The sequence below is a fragment of the Thalassophryne amazonica genome, chromosome 21, assembly GCF_902500255.1.
Source record: "Thalassophryne amazonica chromosome 21, fThaAma1.1, whole genome shotgun sequence".
Lineage (NCBI taxonomy): Eukaryota > Metazoa > Chordata > Actinopteri > Batrachoidiformes > Batrachoididae > Thalassophryne > Thalassophryne amazonica.
The window spans coordinates 2,934,985-2,956,062 of NC_047123.1; the positions used below are offsets into that span (position 1 = coordinate 2,934,985).

Sequence of the window (21,078 nt, forward strand, 5' to 3'; positions counted from 1 at the left end):
ACGACTCCTCCCACAAGGAGTGCTCACAGGCGAATGACGTCACCGACAGGCGTGGAAAAACTCACGCATGCGCACGAGGGTTCAAGCATGTCTGACGTAAAAACATATGAATGAAATCCATATAGTTTTTGAAAAAAATAAAAAGGACCGATACTTTATGGACAGACCTCGTATAAAGAGCAGAAATAAATTGTTTGCAAAGTTCTGGGTGCAACAATTTACCCAAACTGACTCCAAATATGACTAAATTAAGTACTTTTATTTATTTTCAGAAATGCACTCCGTTGTCAAAAATGGTACATGAAAAGCAAACGGCACTCAGACATACAGCGGGACACACTGCTGCCTCGTCAGGGCTCGTAACATCAGATCTGAAAGTTCAGAGTCTGTCATATGCCCCCTCCCCCCAAAAATTGCCAGTACTCACAACCATACTTAAACATCCCTTGTTTATTGTTTCAGCATTCTAAAGAGACAGCGAGACAGAGGGAGGGAGACAGCTTCATGTTTAGAGAACAGAGCACAGTGGTTCATACTGCTGCCTCACAGCGAGAAGGTTCCAGGTTCCTTTCTGACCTGGTCCTTTCTGTAACTGACTCAGAGCTGATCTTTGGTCTAATCCCACCTCCACCTTGAGTGAGTCTGTCATTCCTACTGTGCATCTTACCGCTGTCACACTATCCTTATACATGTCCTGCACTACCCTCACATACTTCTCTGCCACTCCAGGCATCCTCATACAATACCACAAATAAGCCTCCTCTAAATCCACAAACACACTGCCTTAACTTTTGTTGGTCTTCTCTGTACTTCTCCAACAGTATTCTCAGCGCAAACATTGCATCTGTAGTGCTCTTTCTCGGCATGAAACCATATTGCTGCTCACAGATCTTCACCTGTTTTCTAAGCCTAGCTTCTGCTACTCTTTCCCATAACTTCATGCTGTGGCTGATCAGCTTTATGCCTCTGTAGTTACTGCAGCTCTGCACATGACCCTTGTCTTTAAAAATCAGAACTAGCACACTTCATCTCCACTCCTCAGACATCCATCCCCTCACTTTAAAAGATTTTTTTTAAACAATCTGGTGTGTGTGTGTGTGTGTGTGTGTGCGCAAACATCACCTGCCATCTGTAAAAAAAATTTCCATGCCTGCACTGGAATGTCATCAGGGCCAACTGCCTGTCCATTCTTCATCCTCACTAATCCCTTGCACATCCCGATTCATTCTGTAAACATCATCCAGCCTTCTCTCTCACCCTCCACAACTTGTCAGTACATTACCATCTGCATCCTTTATCATCCCAACCTGCTGCACAGGTGACCTGGTCACTCAAATGATCTTCTTATGGCCTCAGACAGTGGACTCATCTCTGTGCTTGTTCTGTTAGACCTCAGTGCTGCTTTTGATACTGTTGACCATAAAATTTTATTACAGAGATTAGAGCATGCCATAGGTATTAAAGGCACTGCGCTGCGGTGGTTTGAATCATATTTATCTAATAGATTAAAATTTGTTCATGTAAATGGGGAATCTTCTTCACAGACTAAAGTTAATTATGGAGTTCCACAAGGTTCTGTGCTAGGACCAATTTTATTCACTTTATACATGCTTCCCTTAGGCAGTATTATTAGACAGCATTGCTTAAATTTTCATTGTTACGCAGATGATACCCAGCTTTATCTATCCATGAAGCCAGAGGACACACACCAATTAGCTAAACTGCAGGATTGTCTTACAGATATAAAGACATGGATGACCTCTAATTTCCTGCTTTTAAACTCAGATAAAACTGAAGTTATTGTACTTGGCCCCACAAATCTTAGAAACATGGTGTCTAACCAGATCCTTACTCTGGATGGCATTACCCTGACCTCTAGTATACTGTGAGAAATCTTGGAGTCATTTTTGATCAGGATATGTCATTCAAAGCGCATATTAAACAAATATGTAGGACTGCTTTTTTGCATTTACGCAATATCTCTAAAATTAGAAAGGTCTTGTCTCAGAGTGATGCTGAAAAACTAATTCATGCATTTATTTCCTCTAGGCTTGACTATTGTAATTCATTATTATCAGGTTGTCCTAAAAGTTCCCTGAAAAGCCTTCAGTTAATTCAAAATGCTGCAGCTAGAGTACTAACGGGGACTAGAAGGAGAGAGCATATCTCACCCATATTGGCCTCTCTTCATTGGCTTCCTGTTAATTCTAGAATAGAATTTAAAATTCTTCTTCTTACTTATAAGGTTTTGAATAATCAGGTCCCATCTTATCTTAGGGACCTCATAGTACCATATCACCCCAATAGAGCGCTTCGCTCTCAGACTGCAGGCTTACTTGTAGTTCCTAGGGTTTGTAAGAGTAGAATGGGAGGCAGAGCCTTCAGCTTTCAGGCTCCTCTCCTGTGGAACCAGCTCCCAATTCAGATCAGGGAGACAGATACCCTCTCTACATTTAAGATTAGGCTTAAAACTTTCCTTTTTGCTAAAGCTTATAGTTAGGGCTGGATCAGGTGACCCTGAACCATCCCTTAGTTATGCTGCTATAGACTTAGACTGCTGGGGGGTTCCCATGATGCACTGAGTGTTTTCTTTCTCTTTTTGCTCTGTATGCACCACTCTGCATTTAATCATTAGTGATCGATCTCTGCTCCCCCTCCACAACATGTCTTTTTCCTGGTTCTCTCCCTCAGCCCCAACCAGTCCCAGCAGAAGACTGCCCCTCCCTGAGCCTGGTTCTGCTGGAGGTTTCTTCCTGTTAAAGGGAGTTTTTCCTTCCCACTGTCGCCAAGTGCTTGCTCACAGGGGGTCGTTTTGACCGTTGGGGTTTTACATAATTATTGTATGGCCTTGCCTTACAATATAAAGCGCCTTGGGGCACTGTGTTGTTGTGATTTGGCGCTATATAAATAAAATTGATTGATTGACTCTAAACTGACCACAGTCTTGAGTGTGAATATGTATTGTCAGTCTATATGTAGCCCTGTGATAGGCTGGTGTTCTATCCAGGGTGAACATGCCTCTCACCCTGTAACTGCTGGAATAAGCCCCGCCCCCTTGACCCTTAACTAGAATAAGTGGGCACAGAAAATGAATTAATGGCTTCAAGATTAAAATGGGCAGAAGGAACAATTGATTCCATCATTGTTTCCTTTAAACTTTTTATTTTTGTGTTTATTATGTTGGTTGTGTAAAAGATGCCTGTTTAAGACTTTAAACACATGTATTCAGTATTTGTACACTGTTATTGTGGTCACTGCCAAATTAGTTTATTTCTGATCCAAACTGATGAGTCATTTATTTAATTTTAATTCTACAAACTAATGTAGAAATGAGACAAAGCTGCTTAAAGCTCCAAAAACAGATTTACCATCTGAAAGATGAAGGTCACAGTCCCACAGATCCGAACCGTCTTATTAAAGCGCAGCTCCAAATACTGTTGAAGAGAAAAGAAAGGACAGAAAAGTCGGATTAAATATTCAACCTCAACATCTCAGCGACCTCCAAGATTTTGTATCTTGGTGAAACAGCGCCCCCACAGGCCATGCTACAAGGACAGAAAAATAAGAAACCTGGAATTCATTGGCAGACAAACGCGCTTCGATTTCTTCACACCTGCCAAGATGACAATTAATCTGGATCCAAATGACCTCAGTGCGACCTGACAGACAGACAGACACTCTGACAGGATTAATTACAGAGTCTGTCTTCACCACAGACTGTATGATGTCACGTGCAGGTTTTCTGATAACCGATATGAAGATCAGGTCTGAAAATGAAGACCTTATCTTCAGTAATTTCATGAAATCAGACGCTCCGACTACCAAATCCACCGCACAAGTTTGGTTGTTTCTGACTGTCAAATACATAAATATTTAGGAGGTTTGCTTTTTTCCCCCCATACAGTTAAAACTAACTAAAACATGGACAAATCCAGAGCGAGCGCCTCTGTAACACGGTGATCTCACGGCGTGCACAGACTCAAAGTCAGTTAACAAGAGGAAACATCTCACAGACAGTAAGTACCTCGTAGGCGCTGGACAGCCGCAGCCGATAGAAGACGGGGATGAAGATGTGAGCTGGGATCAGCAGGCCCAAGAAGTAGGAGCAGCCCAGGAACCAGTACTGGGGTCCCAAAGTGTAGATCTCAGACGGAGCTCCCAGGATGGCCACAGCCGACTGGAAGGTGGCGAGCAGAGACAGAGACACGGGCAGGCAGCTCATGGACCGATCTGCCATCAGGAACTCCTGACAACATCAGGGTTAAAAAAAAAAAAAAAAAAAAAAAAAAAAAAAAAAAAAGATTCCACATTTAAGCAGTCTGGGTTTTTTTTTTTTAGACAAAAATCAATTCAACAGATTGATCTGTTCCAGTTTCTCAAACATGATGATGCTCCTTTTCTGTTTTAATTGATAAGTTATTTAACACCAACAGCACAGTTTTAATGTCAAACTGGTGTCTGATTTAAAAGCTGGATGAATCTGATATTAAACAGTTTTAACTGTCACTTAAAAACAAGCCTCACTTTGGAATTTGGGCGATATGAAGGTGAGTCTCTGCTGCTGTGATAAAATCATCAATATTTCTTATTTCTCCATCCATCAATCTTCTACCTGCTTACTCCAGTCAGGGGTCACACTGGGGGGGTCTTTGCACCCTGGACAGGACACCACATCAAACCCAGACCCAGACTGGGTTTCTTCAGAAGTGGTTTTACGGCAGCAGTTTTAAAGTCAACAGACACACTTACAGCAGTGAGTGATATATTTTTTTTTTCTGTCAGTGACTGAAGTCGATCTGTTTGATTCTGAGTTCAGTCAACATAAAAATATATAATATATAAAAATGCCTTATTGTTCAATTTCACACAGATGATTAGAGGTGTTTCTGCTTCCGGATGTCTCAACGAGGATCTCAAACGAGGTTTATTACAAGGCGGGGGGGTATCAAAATGCACATCATCTTGTGAGGTCTCGGGTCACAGTGTGATCCATCTCCTGCACGGGGATCTGACAAAGTTCAACTTTTGGTCTGTGGAACTTTGTCCCACTCTTCTGGAGGATCCAGAGAACCCAACCCTGAGCCGGGGTGGTCACACATCACCTGTGTCTCAAGCAGCTCCCTCGTGACTTGTGTCATCTGACACGTTGGGACTTTTTGGAGTGGCCTCTTATCGTCGAGGACTGTCTGAGTATTTATTGCTCATGTTCTTTCAAAAGCTCTACAAACATGCCACACCTGTCCGGAGGGCGCGAGGTCTCAAAAAGGGCGTGGCCAACGTTCACGTGTCCAAACAAATCTTTGCATTAAAAATAACACAAGTCAACCTGTTGTAGTGACAGAACACAAAACGGAATCTTTGACTGCACCCTTCATAAAATATATTTTAAAATTTAAAGTGTTAATCCTTTTGTTCAGTGTAGTTTGTGACTCCGATCACAGACTTGCTGCCGGCTGTTCGGGACTCGGGTCCTCCGCTCGGCATCTCAGTTGTAACCTAACTGGACTTCAACATCAGACCGTCTCATAGGAGTCTGCAAACACACGGACACAATAAGTGACTCTGTTGGAATGTGGGAGTTCTTTGTCTGCACCGACGTCACTGATGTCATCCTGAGAAGCCGACGTGCACAATGTGCACGTCTCTGTAACAGTTCTGGGCTCTTTAAGGAGCTGAGAACGTTGGCTCTGATGTCTGCCAGCTGTCTGCCTGAGTGGTTACCAGTTCTGGACGGTGGTGGAGGTCCCGATGCTCCCTGACCTTCATCTCATGCACCTGACATATAAAGTAAACATCTAATTATTGTGCTGATGTTACACAATAAACTTATGAAGCTTCTTTTCACACTGGCTAAGGCCTTTATGATGTCATGTTTGACATCATAAAGACTTTGGACGTCTGTTACCGTGAAACTGTTTCTGCACAGTTTCTTCATATTGAAATTAAAAAGCTTAGACACAAAATTAAATTACCATTTTTACGTAAGTGAAAACCTGAATTTCACATCTTCTTGATCCTAAACTTCTTTCACAGTTTGAGCACAAAAACTGACCTCATCTATCAGACTCTTTTTTTTATTATTTAAAATTGATAAATAAGAATAATCCTGGATTCCTTGTTTAATACTGTAGCAAATTTAACCAGGAGTCACCAGATGGTAGATGAGTCATGTTTTTTTGGCTGATGACATCATGAATTAGAATTTGTTAGGTATAAAATCATTCAGGTGTCTGTAGTCATGACTGCACCTATGTTAGGAGTTTAAGGTGTCTCTGCAACAAATTTAAATTTATTTTCATTTATATGGTGCCAAATCACAACAAAGTTGCCTCAAGGTGCTTCACACAAGCACGGTCTAACTTTACTAACCCCCAGAGCAAGAACACAGATGACAGTGGTAAGAAAAAACTCCCTCTGATGATCTGAGGAAGTAACCTCAAGCAGACCAGACTCAAAGGGGCGACCCTCTGCTTGGGCCATGATACAGACACAACTGACAAAACAATTATACAGGAAATGTTGTCGGTGCACAGGACAGGAGGGTTACAGAAACAGATGCCACACCCATCTCTGGATGGAGCAGAGAGAGAAAAAACAGAATCAGGCATCAGAAAGACAACAAATACAGTATAATTTGTCAGCATTAAACAACAAGAAAAACAGAAGAAATACTAAGGTGATCGCCGGCCACTAGCCTTAAACTTCACTAACAGACCCAGACTTTAGATAAAGTTGAGGTCGCAGCACGCTCTGTTGACTACTAAAATGAATTTAAAAGAGTAAAAAGCATAGTAACAAGTAGTACTATGTCAATATGCTAGCCATACAAAAAGGAGAATAAGTGCATCTTAAGTCTGGACTTGAAAGTCTCCACAGAATCTGACTGTTTTATTGATGCAGGGAGATCATTCCACAGAACAGGGGCACGATAAGAGAAAGCTCTGTGACCCGCAGACTTTTTATTCACCCTAGGACACAAGTAGTCCTGCACCCTGAGAACACAAAGCCCGGGCCGGTACGTAGGGTTTAATTAGGTTAGCTAGGAAGGGAGGTGCCAGTCCATGAACAATTTTCCTTAAAATCTGATCTCACTGGGACAGGAAGACAGTGAAGAGATGCCAAAATGGGTGTAATGTGGTCAAACTTTCTGCTTCATGTCAAAAGTCTGGTTGCAGCATTTGGAACCAATTGGAGAGCCCTAATGCTGGACTGTGGTAAACCAGAAAATAGAACATTGCAGTAGTCCAATCTAGAAGAGACAAACGCATGAATCAGGGTCTCAGCATCAGCCGTAGACAGGATGGGACGAATCTTCACTATATTTCACAGGTGGAAGAAAGCAGTCCTAGTAATATCTGTAATGTGGAGGTCAAAGGACAATGTAGGATCAAACATCACCCCATGGTTCCTCACTTTGTCAGTGTGATGTATGACACATGAGCCTAGGCTGAGCGTTAACTGGTCAAATTGATGCCGATGTCTCACTGGACCAAGAACCATCATTTCAGTCTTATCAGAGTTTAAAAGTAGGAAGTTTCTAGACATCCAGCTTCTCACTGACGCAAAGGTAATCCATCCATCCATCCATTTTCTTCCGCTTTATCCGGAGTCGGGTCACCAGGGCAGCAGCTCAAGCAAAGCCGTCCAGACCTCTGTTGTGTGTCTGTTGACTTGAAAGGTAATCCCAAAACACCAAATTTCATGTCACAAAGGTTAGAGGTAGTGTTACTGTAGAAAAGACAGTGAGAATGACTGGTCATGTATGACATCAGCCACGCAAGGGCACTCCCAGTAATCCCAAAATGATTCTTCAGCCTATCGAGTAGAATATGATGATCCACTGTATCAAATGCAGCACTGAGATCCAGTAGTGGGCTCACTTCCGATAATAGATAATTATCGCAGATAATGTTTTCATTATCGGATTATCTTTTTAGATAACTTTAAAAACCATTATCAGATCAATTATCTTCGATTAATTTTTGTCCAATAACTTTTTAAACCGATAAACAAAGCTGAACAGCGACAAGCATTTTTTAATTTAAAATCAGTTCAGCATCCACCTGTTAAACGTTTTGTAACAGATACACAATTATAACCTCTGCAAACAGAAGAGAACTGCTTGTATGAAAAGCATCTCAATCCTCTGCAGACAAAGGAGAAACAGCCCCAAAAAACAAAAAACATTTCCTTTAACACCATATTGATATGCTGGCAATATCACCTAAGTCATCTAGAGGCATACATTTTTAACTTATGGTTCAAATTTTAACCAAACTAATTTTGGACAAGTTATTTAAAATTACTGTCATGTCTGAAGTTTTAGAAAGTGAAAATATCAGATATATGTTTTAGTTTTAAAGTAATGTGCTAATTTTTAAGGTTTTGTGAGCACATGCTCTGCCCCGCAGTGCATTATGGGTACGATGATGTAATCTCAGTACGTCACGAAAGGACAAATGCATTTCAGACACTCTGTTCAGGCTCCACGGACAACAGCATTAAACTCTAGCGCCTAAAACTCTTGAATATATTCTCTGCGTTTATAGACGTTGGTTTTATATTTGCATTTGTTAAATTCCACGCATTTTAAATGTAGCAGACAGGGATTATCTGGAATTTTGTTTTCAAGGCCTCTACTGTGGCCAGTAGTGTTCATGGCAGTATTCGCCCTAAGTACTAAGCATCTGGGAACCAGTAGATGGCAGTGTTCTATTTATTTTGACCCTGGTTATATCAGATGATTGTCAAATCAACTTTTTGGCTTTGCAAATGGCTTTTTTTTTTTTTTTTACAAATGAAGTTTAAAAACAAAACAACAGCAAAATAATAATAATAATAATGCTGCTTGTAGCTTTCAGCAGCAGGAAACCCTAACGACCGCTGACCACAATAATATCAAACAGGTTTGATTCTCATTAGACCATACGATCGGTGATCAGGAGGTGGTCATCAGATGTTGACCGCAGCTTGATACTCCACGTACACTACACGATGCAGGACGCACGATTAACCTGAAACTCAGTCCAAAAAATTCCTGCATGAAAAATCATCTCGCACAGTGTAAAGCACGTTTTACAACATCATAAAATGTGCACACGTTCTCTCCACATGCAAAACATTTTGAGATGACACTTGCAGGGCTCCGTAAAAATGCCTGTTTTTACAAATAAAAAAATGGAATATTTTACAAAAGCACATTTATCTTTAAGCACCAACACACGACAGATGTCATATTTTATGACTCAAACATCATCTCTTGCTTGCCTCTACTGGTGGTTGGCTCTCACTGCGGTATTGTATCACTTCCTGTTCCGGAGCACAGCGGTGTTTTTCTGTATCTGTTAGCTGTTTAATCTGCGCAGTTAGATTGATCTAGTTATCTAGATTACGATTTGTTTCCCAGTGTAATCTTTACGTGCCTTAACTAAAGCACTCATTCTGCTGAATCACCTCTAAATTATTTACACATTATTCACTTTGCGTGTTTTTAGGAATCCGCTAGCTTAGCGTAGCTACTAGCTCTTAGCCGATTTAGCATGGCGGCTTCTCCTGTCTCTCCCGCACTTTTCTGCTCTGGGTGTGAAATGTTAGTTATTCCTCGGCCTCCTTTAGCAGTAATGGTACTTGTAATAAGTGTAGCTTATTCGTAGCTTTGGAGGCCAGGCTGGGCGAATTGGAGACTCGGCTCCGCACCGTGGAAAATTCTACAGCTAGCCAGGCCCCTGTAGTCGGTGCGGACCAAGGTAGCTTAGCCGCCGTTAGTTCCCCTCTGGCAGATCCCGAGCAGCCGGGAAAGCAGGCTGACTGGGTGACTGTGAGGAGGAAGCGTAGCCCTAAACAGAAGCCCCGTGTACACCGCCAACCCGTTCACATTTCTAACCGTTTTTCCCCACTCGACGACACACCCGCCGAGGATCAAACTCTGGTTATTGGCGACTCTGTTTTGAGAAATGTGAAGTTAGCGACACCAGCAACCATAGTCAATTGTCTTCCGGGGGCCAGAGCAGGCGACATTGAAGGAAATTTGAAACTGCTGGTTAAGGCTAAGCGTAAATTTGGTAAGATTGTAATTCACGTCGGCAGTAATGACACCCGGTTACGCCAATCGGAGGTCACTAAAATTAACATTAAATCGGTGTGTAACTTTGCAAAAACAATGTCGGACTCTGTAATTTTCTCTGGGCCCCTCCCCAATCGGACCGGGAGTGACATGTTTAGCCGCATGTTCTCCTTGAATTGCTGGCTGTCTGAGTGGTGTCCAAAAAATGAGGTGGGCTTCATAGATAATTGGCAAAGCTTCTGGGGAAAACCTGGTCTTGTTAGGAGAGACGGCATCCATCCCACTTTGGATGGAGCAGCTCTCATTTCTAGAAATCTGGCTAATTTTCTTAAATCCTCCAAACCGTGACTATCCAGGGTTGGGACCAGGAAGCAGAGTTGTAGTCTTACACACCTCTCTGCAGCTTCTCTCCCCTGCCATCCCCTCATTACCCCATCCCCATAGAGACGGTGCCTGCTCCCAGACTACCATAACCAGCAAAAATCTATTTAAGCATAAAAATCAAAAAGAAAAAATAATATAGCACCTTCTACTGCACCACAGACTAAAACAGTTAAATGTGGTCTATTAAACATTAGGTCTCTCTCTTCTAAGTCCCTGTTGGTAAATGATATAATAATTGATCAACATATTGATTTATTCTGCCTAACAGAAACCTGGTTACAGCAGGATGAATATGTTAGTTTAAATGAGTCAACACCCCCGAGTCACACTAACTGTCAGAACGCTCGTAGCACGGGCCGGGGCGGTGGATTAGCAGCAATCTTCCATTCCAGCTTATTAATTAATCAAAAACCCAGACAGAGCTTTAATTCATTTGAAACCTTGTCTCTTAGTCTTGTCCATCCAAATTGGAAGTCCCAAAAACCAGTTTTATTTGTTATTATCTATCGTCCACCTGGTCGTTACTGTGAGTTTCTCTGTGAATTTTCAGACCTTTTGTCTGACTTAGTGCTTAGCTCAGATAAGATAATTATAGTGGGCGATTTTAACATCCACACAGATGCTGAGAATGACAGCCTCAACACTGCATTTAATCTATATTAGACTCTATTGGCTTTGCTCAAAAAGTAAATGAGTCCACCCACCACTTTAATCATATCTTAGATCTTGTTCTGACTTATGGTATGGAAATAGAAGACTTAACAGTATTCCCTGAAAACTCCCTTCTGTCTGATCATTTTTAATAACATTTACATTTACTCTGATGGACTACCCAGCAGTAGGGAATAAGTTTCATTACACTAGAAGTCTTTCAGAAAGCGCTGTAACTAGGTTTAAGGATATGATTCCTTCTTTATGTTCTCTAATGCCATATAACAACACAGTGCAGAGTAGCTACCTAAACTCTGTAAGGGAGATAGAGTATCTCGTCAATAGTTTTACATCCTCATTGAAGACAACTTTGGATGCTGTAGCTCCTCTGAAAAAGAGAGCTTTAAATCAGAAGTGTCTGACTCCATGGTATAACTCTCAAACTCGTAGCTTAAAGCAGATAACCCGTAAGTTGGAGAGGAAATGGCGTCTCACTAATTTAGAAGATCTTCACTTAGCCTGGAAAAAGAGTCTGTTGCTCTATAAAAAAGCCCTCCGTAAAGCTAGGACATCTTTCTACTCATCACTAATTGAAGAAAATAAGAACAACCCCAGGTTTCTTTTCAGCACTGTAGCCAGGCTGACAAAGAGTCAGAGCTCTATTGAGCTGAGTATTCCATTATCTTTAACTAGTAATGAGTTCATGACTTTCTTTGCTAACAAAATTTTAACTATTAGAGAAAAAATTACTCATAACCATCCCAAAGACGTATCGTTATCTTTGGCTGCTTTCAGTGATGCCGGTATTTGGTTAGACTCTTTCTCTCCGATTGTTCTGTCTGAGTTATTTTCATTAGTTACTTCATCCAAACCATCAACATGTTTATTAGACCCCATTCCTACCAGGCTGCTCAAGGAAGCCCTACCATTATTTAATGCTTCGATCTTAAATATGATCAATCTATCTTTGTTAGTTGGCTATGTACCACAGGCTTTTAAGGTGGCAGTAATTAAACCATTACTTAAAAAGCCATCACTTGACCCAGCTATCTTAGCTAATTATAGGCCAATCTCCAACCTTCCTTTTCTCTCAAAAATTCTTGAAAGGGTAGTTGTAAAACAGCTAACTGATCATCTGCAGAGGAATGGTCTATTTGAAGAGTTTCAGTCAGGTTTTAGAATTCATCATAGTACAGAAACAGCATTAGTGAAGGTTACAAATGATCTTCTTATGGCCTCGGACAGTGGACTCATCTCTGTGCTTGTTCTGTTAGACCTCAGTGCTGCTTTTGATACTGTTGACCATAAAATTTTATTACAGAGATTAGAGCATGCCATAGGTATTAAAGGCACTGCGCTGCGGTGGTTTGAATCATATTTGTCTAATAGATTACAATTTGTTCATGTAAATGGGGAATCTTCTTCACAGACTAAAGTTAATTATGGAGTTCCACAAGGTTCTGTGCTAGGACCAATTTTATTCACTTTATATATGCTTCCCTTAGGCAGTATTATTAGACGGTATTGCTTAAATTTTCATTGTTACGCAGATGATACCCAGCTTTATCTATCCATGAAGCCAGAGGACACACACCAATTAGCTAAACTGCAGGATTGTCTTACAGACATAAAGACATGGATGACCTCTAATTTCCTGCTTTTAAACTCAGATAAAACTGAAGTTATTGTTCTTGGCCCCACAAATCTTAGAAACATGGTGTCTAACCAGATCCTTACTCTGGATGGCATTACCCTGACCTCTAGTAATACTGTGAGAAATCTTGGAGTCATTTTTGATCAGGATATGTCATTCAAAGCGCATATTAAACAAATATGTAGGACTGCTTTTTTGCATTTACGCAATATCTCTAAAATCAGAAAGGTCTTGTCTCAGAGTGATGCTGAAAAACTAATTCATGCATTTATTTCCTCTAGGCTGGACTATTGTAATTCATTATTATCAGGTTGTCCTAAAAGTTCCCTAAAAAGCCTTCAGTTAATTCAAAATGCTGCAGCTAGAGTGCTGACGGGGACTAGAAGGAGAGAGCATATCTCACCCATATTGGCCTCTCTTCATTGGCTTCCTGTTAATTCTAGAATAGAATTTAAAATTCTTCTTCTTACTTATAAGGTTTTTAATAATCAGGTCCCATCTTATCTTAGGGACCTCGTAGTACCATATCACCCCAATAGAGCGCTTCGCTCTCAGACTGCAGGCTTACTTGTAGTTCCTAGGGTTTGTAAGAGTAGAATGGGAGGCAGAGCCTTCAGCTTTCAGGCTCCTCTCCTGTGGAACCAGCTCCCAATTCAGATCAGGGAGACAGACACCCTCTCTACTTTTAAGATTAGGCTTCAAACTTTCCTTTTTGCTAAAGCTTATAGTTAGGGCTGGATCAGGTGACCCTGAACCATCCCTTAGTTATGCTGCTATAGACGTAGACTGCTGGGGGGTTCCCATGATGCACTGTTTCTTTCTCTTTTTGCTCTGTATGCACCACTCTGCATTTAATCATTAGTGATCGATCTCTGCTCCCCTCCACAGCATGTCTTTTTCCTGGTTCTCTCCCTCAGCCCCAACCAGTCCCAGCAGAAGACTGCCCCTCCCTGAGCCTGGTTCTGCTGGAGGTTTCTTCTTGTTAAAAGGGAGTTTTTCCTTCCCACTGTAGCCAAGTGCTTGCTCACAGGGGGTCGTTTGACCGTTGGGGTTTTACATCATTATTGTATGGCCTTGCCTTACAATATAAAGCGCCTTGGGGCAACTGTTTGTTGTGATTTGGCGCTATATAAAAAAAAAAATTGATTGATTGATATTAACGTGTTGGTTTACATAATGAATGACTGAACCAATTAGTGTTTAGCAGAGGCACTTTTACCCAGAATCCTTTGCGATCTGTCTCTTTGTTACAAAACATCAGAATTAGTGCATTAATCAACATTAAAAGATATATGTTATATTTTAACTTCGTACAAATGACAGAATTGACATTAATGGAGTTATTCTATCGGTATTAATGTTATTTATAAATCAAAACCATAACTCAGCATGACTATTTTTGAAAAAGACCTCCGCCTGACCGGAGCATTGTAATTGATAGAGAGCTGGCTTTATGGCTGCTCTCGGGGTGCCTCTGTGCTGGGAGTGCTGTAGTAAGCAAGAGCTTCCAGCAGGGGCAGAATGTTGAAAGAAAAAAGTGTGGTCTCATTGTTTGGGTCTGTTGTTACTTTTAATATTACTAGAAGCTATTGAATTTGTTTTATTAGTAGTTGTAAATGTGCCAGAGATAATATTGGAATTTATCTGATATTGGTTATCTGTAACTTCCGATACATTTTTGGGTGGTTTATTGTTTTATCTTTATCAAAGATAACTTTTCAGTTATCTGATTATCTGTTATCAAACTTAATTTTTTGGTTATCTGTGCCCATCACTGCTGAGATCTAACAGCACCAGAACCGTAGTGATGTCTGAATCCATTGTAAGCAGAAGATGATTCACCACTTTAGTCTCTGTGAAATGATATTTTCTAAAAGCAGACTGCAGCGGCTCAAATAAATTATTCTCAGTAAGATAGTCTACGAGCTGCTGTGACACCACTTTTTCCAGAATTTTAGAGCAAAGTTTTCAATACACTAGGGTCAAGATCAGGTTTCTTAAGTAATGGTTTAATCACTGCAGATTTGAAACATTTAGGAACAAATCCAGAAGTTAATGAGAGATTAATAATTTCCAGCACAGTCAGACAAACCCTTTGCCATCTGGCTTTGATAGTTTACTTTAGTTACAGAATTCACTTTAAGATCATCATGACAGCAAATTGTGCTAATTGTCTCCTCGATCCTATGCCACCCAGACATGTAAAAGCATTTCTAATTTACACTGGCAGATGTGGAGGTGTGTCTGCCAGCATTGAAAATTTAGAAGTTTTCCTTCTGAACTTGGAAAAAGTGTGGATTTTCTTGGTCCTTTCATTTTTATTTATTTATTTATTTTAATCACAGTCACTGCGGCGGCTGTGATTCATCAAAGTCAGAGTGTCGTGACCTTCTCGATTGGCAGTTTTGTGAAGAATATGTCAAGCTCTGACACAATGCTGCCACTCAAACCTACAGCCCCGCCCCTTCCTGACAACATGACAAGGCTGGTCAGCTCCTCCACGACAAAGTCCAGATATGAAAACCACATTGTTAGAAGTCGCGTTTTAAATATTTGGTTGCTCTGTAAATTTCGCTGGATAATAAAACTTATGTACGTGTGCTCATCTAAAGAGTCTGTCGACCGATATGGATTTTTAAGGGCTGATACCGATACTGATTATCGACCATCCATTTTCTACACCCGTTTACTCCAGTTAAGGGTCACGGGGGGCTGGAGCCTATCCCAGCAGTCATAGGACGCAATGAGACACTGCAATGAGGCTGAGACAGATATTTCAGGCTGATCAGTTGACCCCTAGTCCAGAGACATTATTTTTGTGTGATTTTTCATACTGTGTCACACAGAAAAATGAATAAATAAATCTCCAGTGATAAAACTCTACCTGTGTTGTGCGCTGGCGGCCGCCGCTGAATGCGTAGAACAGACCTATCCCAGCCGAGGCCACCAGCAGTAAGGCGAAGATGACGTAGTCCACCGTGGTGAAGTGCATCTGGACCACCTCCCCCATGACGGCGCTAAAGCGGGAACGACGGCTGACAGCCGGCAGAGTGCAGCCGCGGGTCAATCACAACAAAAAACCAAAGTCACCCATACGGCTCCCGACGAGGAACTGTCAGATTAAAACAAAAAAAACAAAAAAACATGATGCATTCACAGACCAGCTGGAATTATCGCACAATAAATCATCTCACACACACACACACTTTTTTTTTTGGGGGGGGGGGGGGGGGGGGGGGGCAGTGTATAAACAAAGTCAGAATTGTGATCAAGTGGTCGAAATATTACAAAGTTGAAGTTGTGTGACACTTTGAGAAAAAGTTACTGTTGCAATTCTGAGAATTTGGCACATTTTCTGATATGATGACAACATGTCCCTCAGGAGGACACGCAGTCCTGTACGTGTGTGTGTGTGTGTGTGTGTGGGGGGGGGGGGGGTCACAACAACAGAAAACGCTTTTTTTTATTCATTATGTGCGCAAAACCATTTGGATGCACTTCTCTTTTTTTATGACAGGAATCAGTGTCTAAGAGGCTCCACGTCCAATTTGTGCCAAAACAACAACAAACCATGTTTATTTTATTCTAGTTTGATCAATAATTCGAAAATCGTATTTCAGAAACAACAGTTAATCTAAAAAGCTGCTTACTGTGTTCCTGAAATAACCATTTTGAAAAATTAGAAATAAATTTCTGTTTGTCTGAAAAACCAGACGGACAAAGTGTGAAGCAGAACCACACGGTTCCTCTGAGGTTCCTGACAAACAGCCCAGAGTTACGGTGAGAAGATGAGGATTTACAGAGGAAGCTGCTGCGGGCGCTCAGACGATGTCACCTCTAATGCTCAGCTGAGGGGAACGCCACCATCACATCCTCCAATCACAGCCGCTGAGGAGAGAAAACATGAAACAGCGCCGCTGACATCATCAGAACACCATCAAGAAGGAAACAAAACCCCCCAAAACTACAGGACACTTTACATCCAAACAGAACATGAAGCTCACTGTGTTTTCACGAGAGGATCAGAGGTGTGTCATTTTACACTGCTCACTTTAGGGGGCGTGTTTTCACTCTCAACGTGTGAGCTGTTCCACTTCATCCTGGTTCCACTTCACATAAAACCATCTGTTTGGTAACTCAGAGGTCTACACCCTCCATGTTGTGAGGAAAAAAATACATAAAATAAACTAAACTGGATGTGGTGTGCTCAGTGATTCATACTGCTGCCTCACACCCAAAAGGTTCCAGGTTCTCTTCTGACTTGGTCCTTTCTGTAACTGACTTTCATTCCCTTTCTCTTCAGAGTGTATCTCCACCTCTACAAGCTAGACTCAACCTGCTCTCACTACAGATCACAATGTCATCTGCAAACATCATAGTCTATAGAGACTGTCTGATCTTGTCCATCACTACTGCAAACAAGAAAGGGGTCAGAGCTGATCCTTGGTGTAATTCCACCTTGAATTGATCTGTCAGTCCTACTCAGTGGTGGACACAGCTAACCAAAAGGTTGGCTTCAATAACCGCAAATCCGCTAACTGAAAAGTTAACTTTTATAACGCTAAACCGCTAAGAAGTTTAGCGAACGTTACCGCTAACTTTTAGTATTGACTCGGTACACTGTCAGCCACTGATAAGCCAGTTTTGAGTTTAAGCACCACAGGAGCTCCTGAGTAAATTCAAAGGCGATCAAAAACCCAAAACAAATGAGTCAGAGTTTTTGTCTTTATGCACCCTGCCTGCTGCTGCTACAAAAAAAAAAAAAAAAAAAAATTCTTATTTATCACACACGACAATGCAGACGGTGGGAGAGGAGATAAACATAAAGGTATTTTTCACTCCCGTTTTCTTTTATAAACAAAACTGATTCCAGTTTACCAACATTAACAGCAACTGCATCATTCATATCTTTTAAAGTCATGTGCTGTGCGTCAAAATGCATTGAACAGTGCCATCTACTGCATGGGAGTATTAAGAGCGACCAACATGTGATCGGTGATTCACAAACGCTGAATCACACTTCACAAAACAGAATTTTCAGTTTTGCAAATGTCTTTTTTTCTACAAATGAAAAATACACATTTATTTGTAAAACCCAACATACAAGTTTGGTGCTCACAGCAACCTGCCAGCTGCAAAGCACACGACAGATACTAATATTTGATTTTAGAGTTTACAAATGTCTTGACCGCTAAACTTTACTCAATATGCCTGCAAAAAAAAAAAAAGAAAGAAAAAAATGTTAGCGGACTGAAAATTAGCAGAACTAAATTTAGCAGAAGCTAATTGGTCTGCTGATAGTTTTCAAAGTTGGGTGAAAAGCTAATCTGCTAATGAAAGACTTAGCTTTACTAATTAGCAGTTAGCGGAACTGTGCCCACCATCGGTCCTACTACACCCACATATTTCTCTGCCACTCCAGACTTCCTCATACAAAACCACGACTTTTATACAGAACTCTGCTGACATGGACTCTTCAACCATCAGTAAAATTTTTAAAAGTATAACCAAGTCATTTTAAATACAAGTTCATCACTTTGTTTCTTTGATGGTTCCCATGTTTCCCAATTATGTAATCACGCACAATTCCGTCTCATTTATCATGCCATGTGTGAAATCATTTATATCTTACAGCATGTTTCTGATTAAATTACTATCCAAGAACAAAGTACTGTTTCATCTCCAGCTTCTTACCTTTGCTCATTCAACTTTAAAATGTACAACCCCCCCACCGACACATGACCCCAGGCGCCTCAGTGTCACAGAGTCCTGTGGGAAACACTGGAACCCGTCTGTGTGATCGTCACCGCTGGTCTGATCAAAACCCAACAGCCAGACAGAACCATTAAATCCTGATTTTATCATTATGGCTCATTATCTCTAATCTGTCTGACGGACGTCTGCATGTGGGAATCAAAATGTTATTCAACACTCTGTGTTGAGCCTCACACGTTATTCACAAAAGTGCTGACTCAAATCTGTCATATTAACTCTGAAGGTATCGTATTAACTCTGCTAATGTGCAGATTCTTAGGACACACAGACGTTTAACTCTGCAGCACTTCAAGATGTTTCACAGCTCAACCAACTCCAGTTTTACTCTGAAAACTTCTTAAAGACCAACAACAATTCAAACTGTCGTAGAGTCCGAGTGACGGGGAAAGATGCAGCTAAAGTCTCCCCAATCAGGTTCAAGACCGGGTCCTGTGGTCCTCACTAAGCTCCTTAACTCTCTCACCCAACAGCACACCGAGGTCTCGTGACGCCCACTCAGAGTTTTCAGTAACGGTCCAATAACTGCGCCAGTGCCTCAAAAACCCAACCTGAGGTTCTCCTCAAAATCTGAACTTTGGCAGAGTGCAGAATGTTCAATTCTTAACAGTGTTACTGTAACTCTGACCAGACCGGAGTAACTCAAGAAGTGCTGAAATTTCACGTGGTTCCGATTGCTGGATGTCCAGCAGGGACATGATCCTGAGCACCACAGAATCCAGTTTGCAGTCAGGGACTAGAACTTGAACCAGTTTCCACTCTGCAGGACTGATGAGCCCATCAAGATTTTTTACAATCATGGGAAATTATGAATTTAGGTATCTGACCAATCACTCTGCTTCCTGACACAGACTCTGCCCTCTAGACCCGTGTTCACGCAGAGTGATACGTCTGCAAGACACACTGTCAACCACAACCAAACCACAAATCACAATCTGATTTATTGTGAAAGATCACAGCTTCATCTCAGAAGAACAACAAAGTCAAAATACCAAAAGCTCTTACAGCCGTCATCTTTAATAAACATTTGCTCGTATCGTAAGAAATGTACCATTAAAAATGATAAATTAACTTCTTGATTCTCTGCATCAGTCGACACATTTTACAAACAGCTGAGGAAACATTCAGCAAAATTAACTCAAGTATTTTAATCTTTGTGTTCTCACCTTCATCTTTTAAATGCTTTTTGGTGGCAATAATGTGATGATGAGCAAGTCTACGGTAACAGAATTACGATGAAGACAAACTCCAACCATATTTCAGATTCTCATTAAAGAAATCTGCTCAGAGTGTAATTCTGTTGCCGGAGAATTACCGCCGTGTCAAACTGTGTGTGATGGTACAAGGACATGATGTCAACGGAACTGTTCCATAATGACACTGATGACAATTTAAAAACAGATCTTTGCTCTCAGCAGCAGCAGCACTCCATTAATGACTGTGATTACATTTAACTGTATGGTTCTGATTTACTTTAACGCAGGACCACTGAGCAGAGAACAAACAAAACACAGCATCACCAATTTAATCTTAAAAAAAAAAAAAAATCACATTTTTACCATTCAGAAACACGTGTGTATCAGCTGCTGTTCGTGTGTTTAGTGGCGATGACACAACAAAGGGGTCACAGAAGATGTTGCCTGGCAACATGGGACAATGGCTGCACATTATCCATGTAAATGGCGGTTAAAGTGGGCGTGTGCGTCAGCGGTTTTTGCTCCTCTGCAGGAACGGTGAGAAAAGAAAACGTGCTGCTGGTGCGAGCGAGCGACGACATTCGGAAACATTTCAGTCACATGACAGGCTGCTGAATGAAAACAGCTGCTTTATTCCCACGTCACTCAAAGGCAGCACAAACAAACGTGACATTAAACAACCTGAAACGCAATGGAAGGTCATCAGTTATTGAGCCTCTGAGATTTACTCATCTTCAACAAGCGTGTCGTAGGAGAGAAACCACATTAAAAAAAGAACCGCTGTGAAAGGACATATGGTTATGAAACGGCAGCCATCAGTCGAGGCCAATTTAACTCAAACAGGCGCCACGTCTGCCAAAACGTCCGGAGCATCTTCTAACACCGGTGCAAGGCTGAGCACCAACACGTCAATGATTTTCAAAGTTACTTATTCGTGTCACTTGTTATGTTCAGTTTTTGGTGGAATGACCTGCTGCTGCGAATCAACTTCCTCATCATTCAACATGCCGTCACAGCGAGCGGGATTCACAGGAAAAAGATGTAGACGAGCGAGGGCGATTTAGTCCATCACCCAAAAACAAATGTCATTATCTTGCAACTCGCCAAATTAAAAGCGTACATAATAATGATGAAGTTTGATGACTGGCATTCATAAAAACAAATAAAGAAATAAGTTTCATACATCTTAACGTTCTTTCACTGTAATATTTTAATAATTACTTGTACTAAAAGAATAAAATCAACAATTTCCTGTTAGTCACGTAACGTGAGAGAAAATATGCTTCAAAAATATCTGTTGACATAATAGAGGACAACTTGGAAATCAACAAAAACCTTGAACGTATCAAGTGTTGACG

General features: G+C 41.2%; 1 protein-coding gene and 1 long non-coding RNA gene across 2 annotated transcripts in view; one reads left to right on the forward strand and one right to left on the reverse strand.

The window, feature by feature from the left end:
* Positions 1-15,837, reverse strand: part of slc5a6a (solute carrier family 5 member 6a) — a 28,846-nt gene extending 13,009 nt beyond the window's left edge. Inside the window, exons 1-3 of the mRNA XM_034161677.1 lie at positions 15,637-15,837; positions 4,025-4,246; positions 3,369-3,434 (exon numbers count right to left, since the gene is read on the reverse strand). Of these exons, the coding sequence (XP_034017568.1) occupies positions 3,369-3,434; positions 4,025-4,246; positions 15,637-15,762 (414 nt within the window). The 5' untranslated portion in view covers positions 15,763-15,837. The remainder of the gene's footprint in view (positions 1-3,368; positions 3,435-4,024; positions 4,247-15,636) is intronic.
* Positions 347-17,804, forward strand: LOC117502646. Its single transcript, XR_004558369.1, has 3 exons — positions 347-506; positions 4,115-4,120; positions 17,794-17,804. It is a non-coding gene; the product is annotated as an uncharacterized LOC117502646 (long non-coding RNA).
* Positions 17,805-21,078: the final 3,274 nt, after the last annotated feature.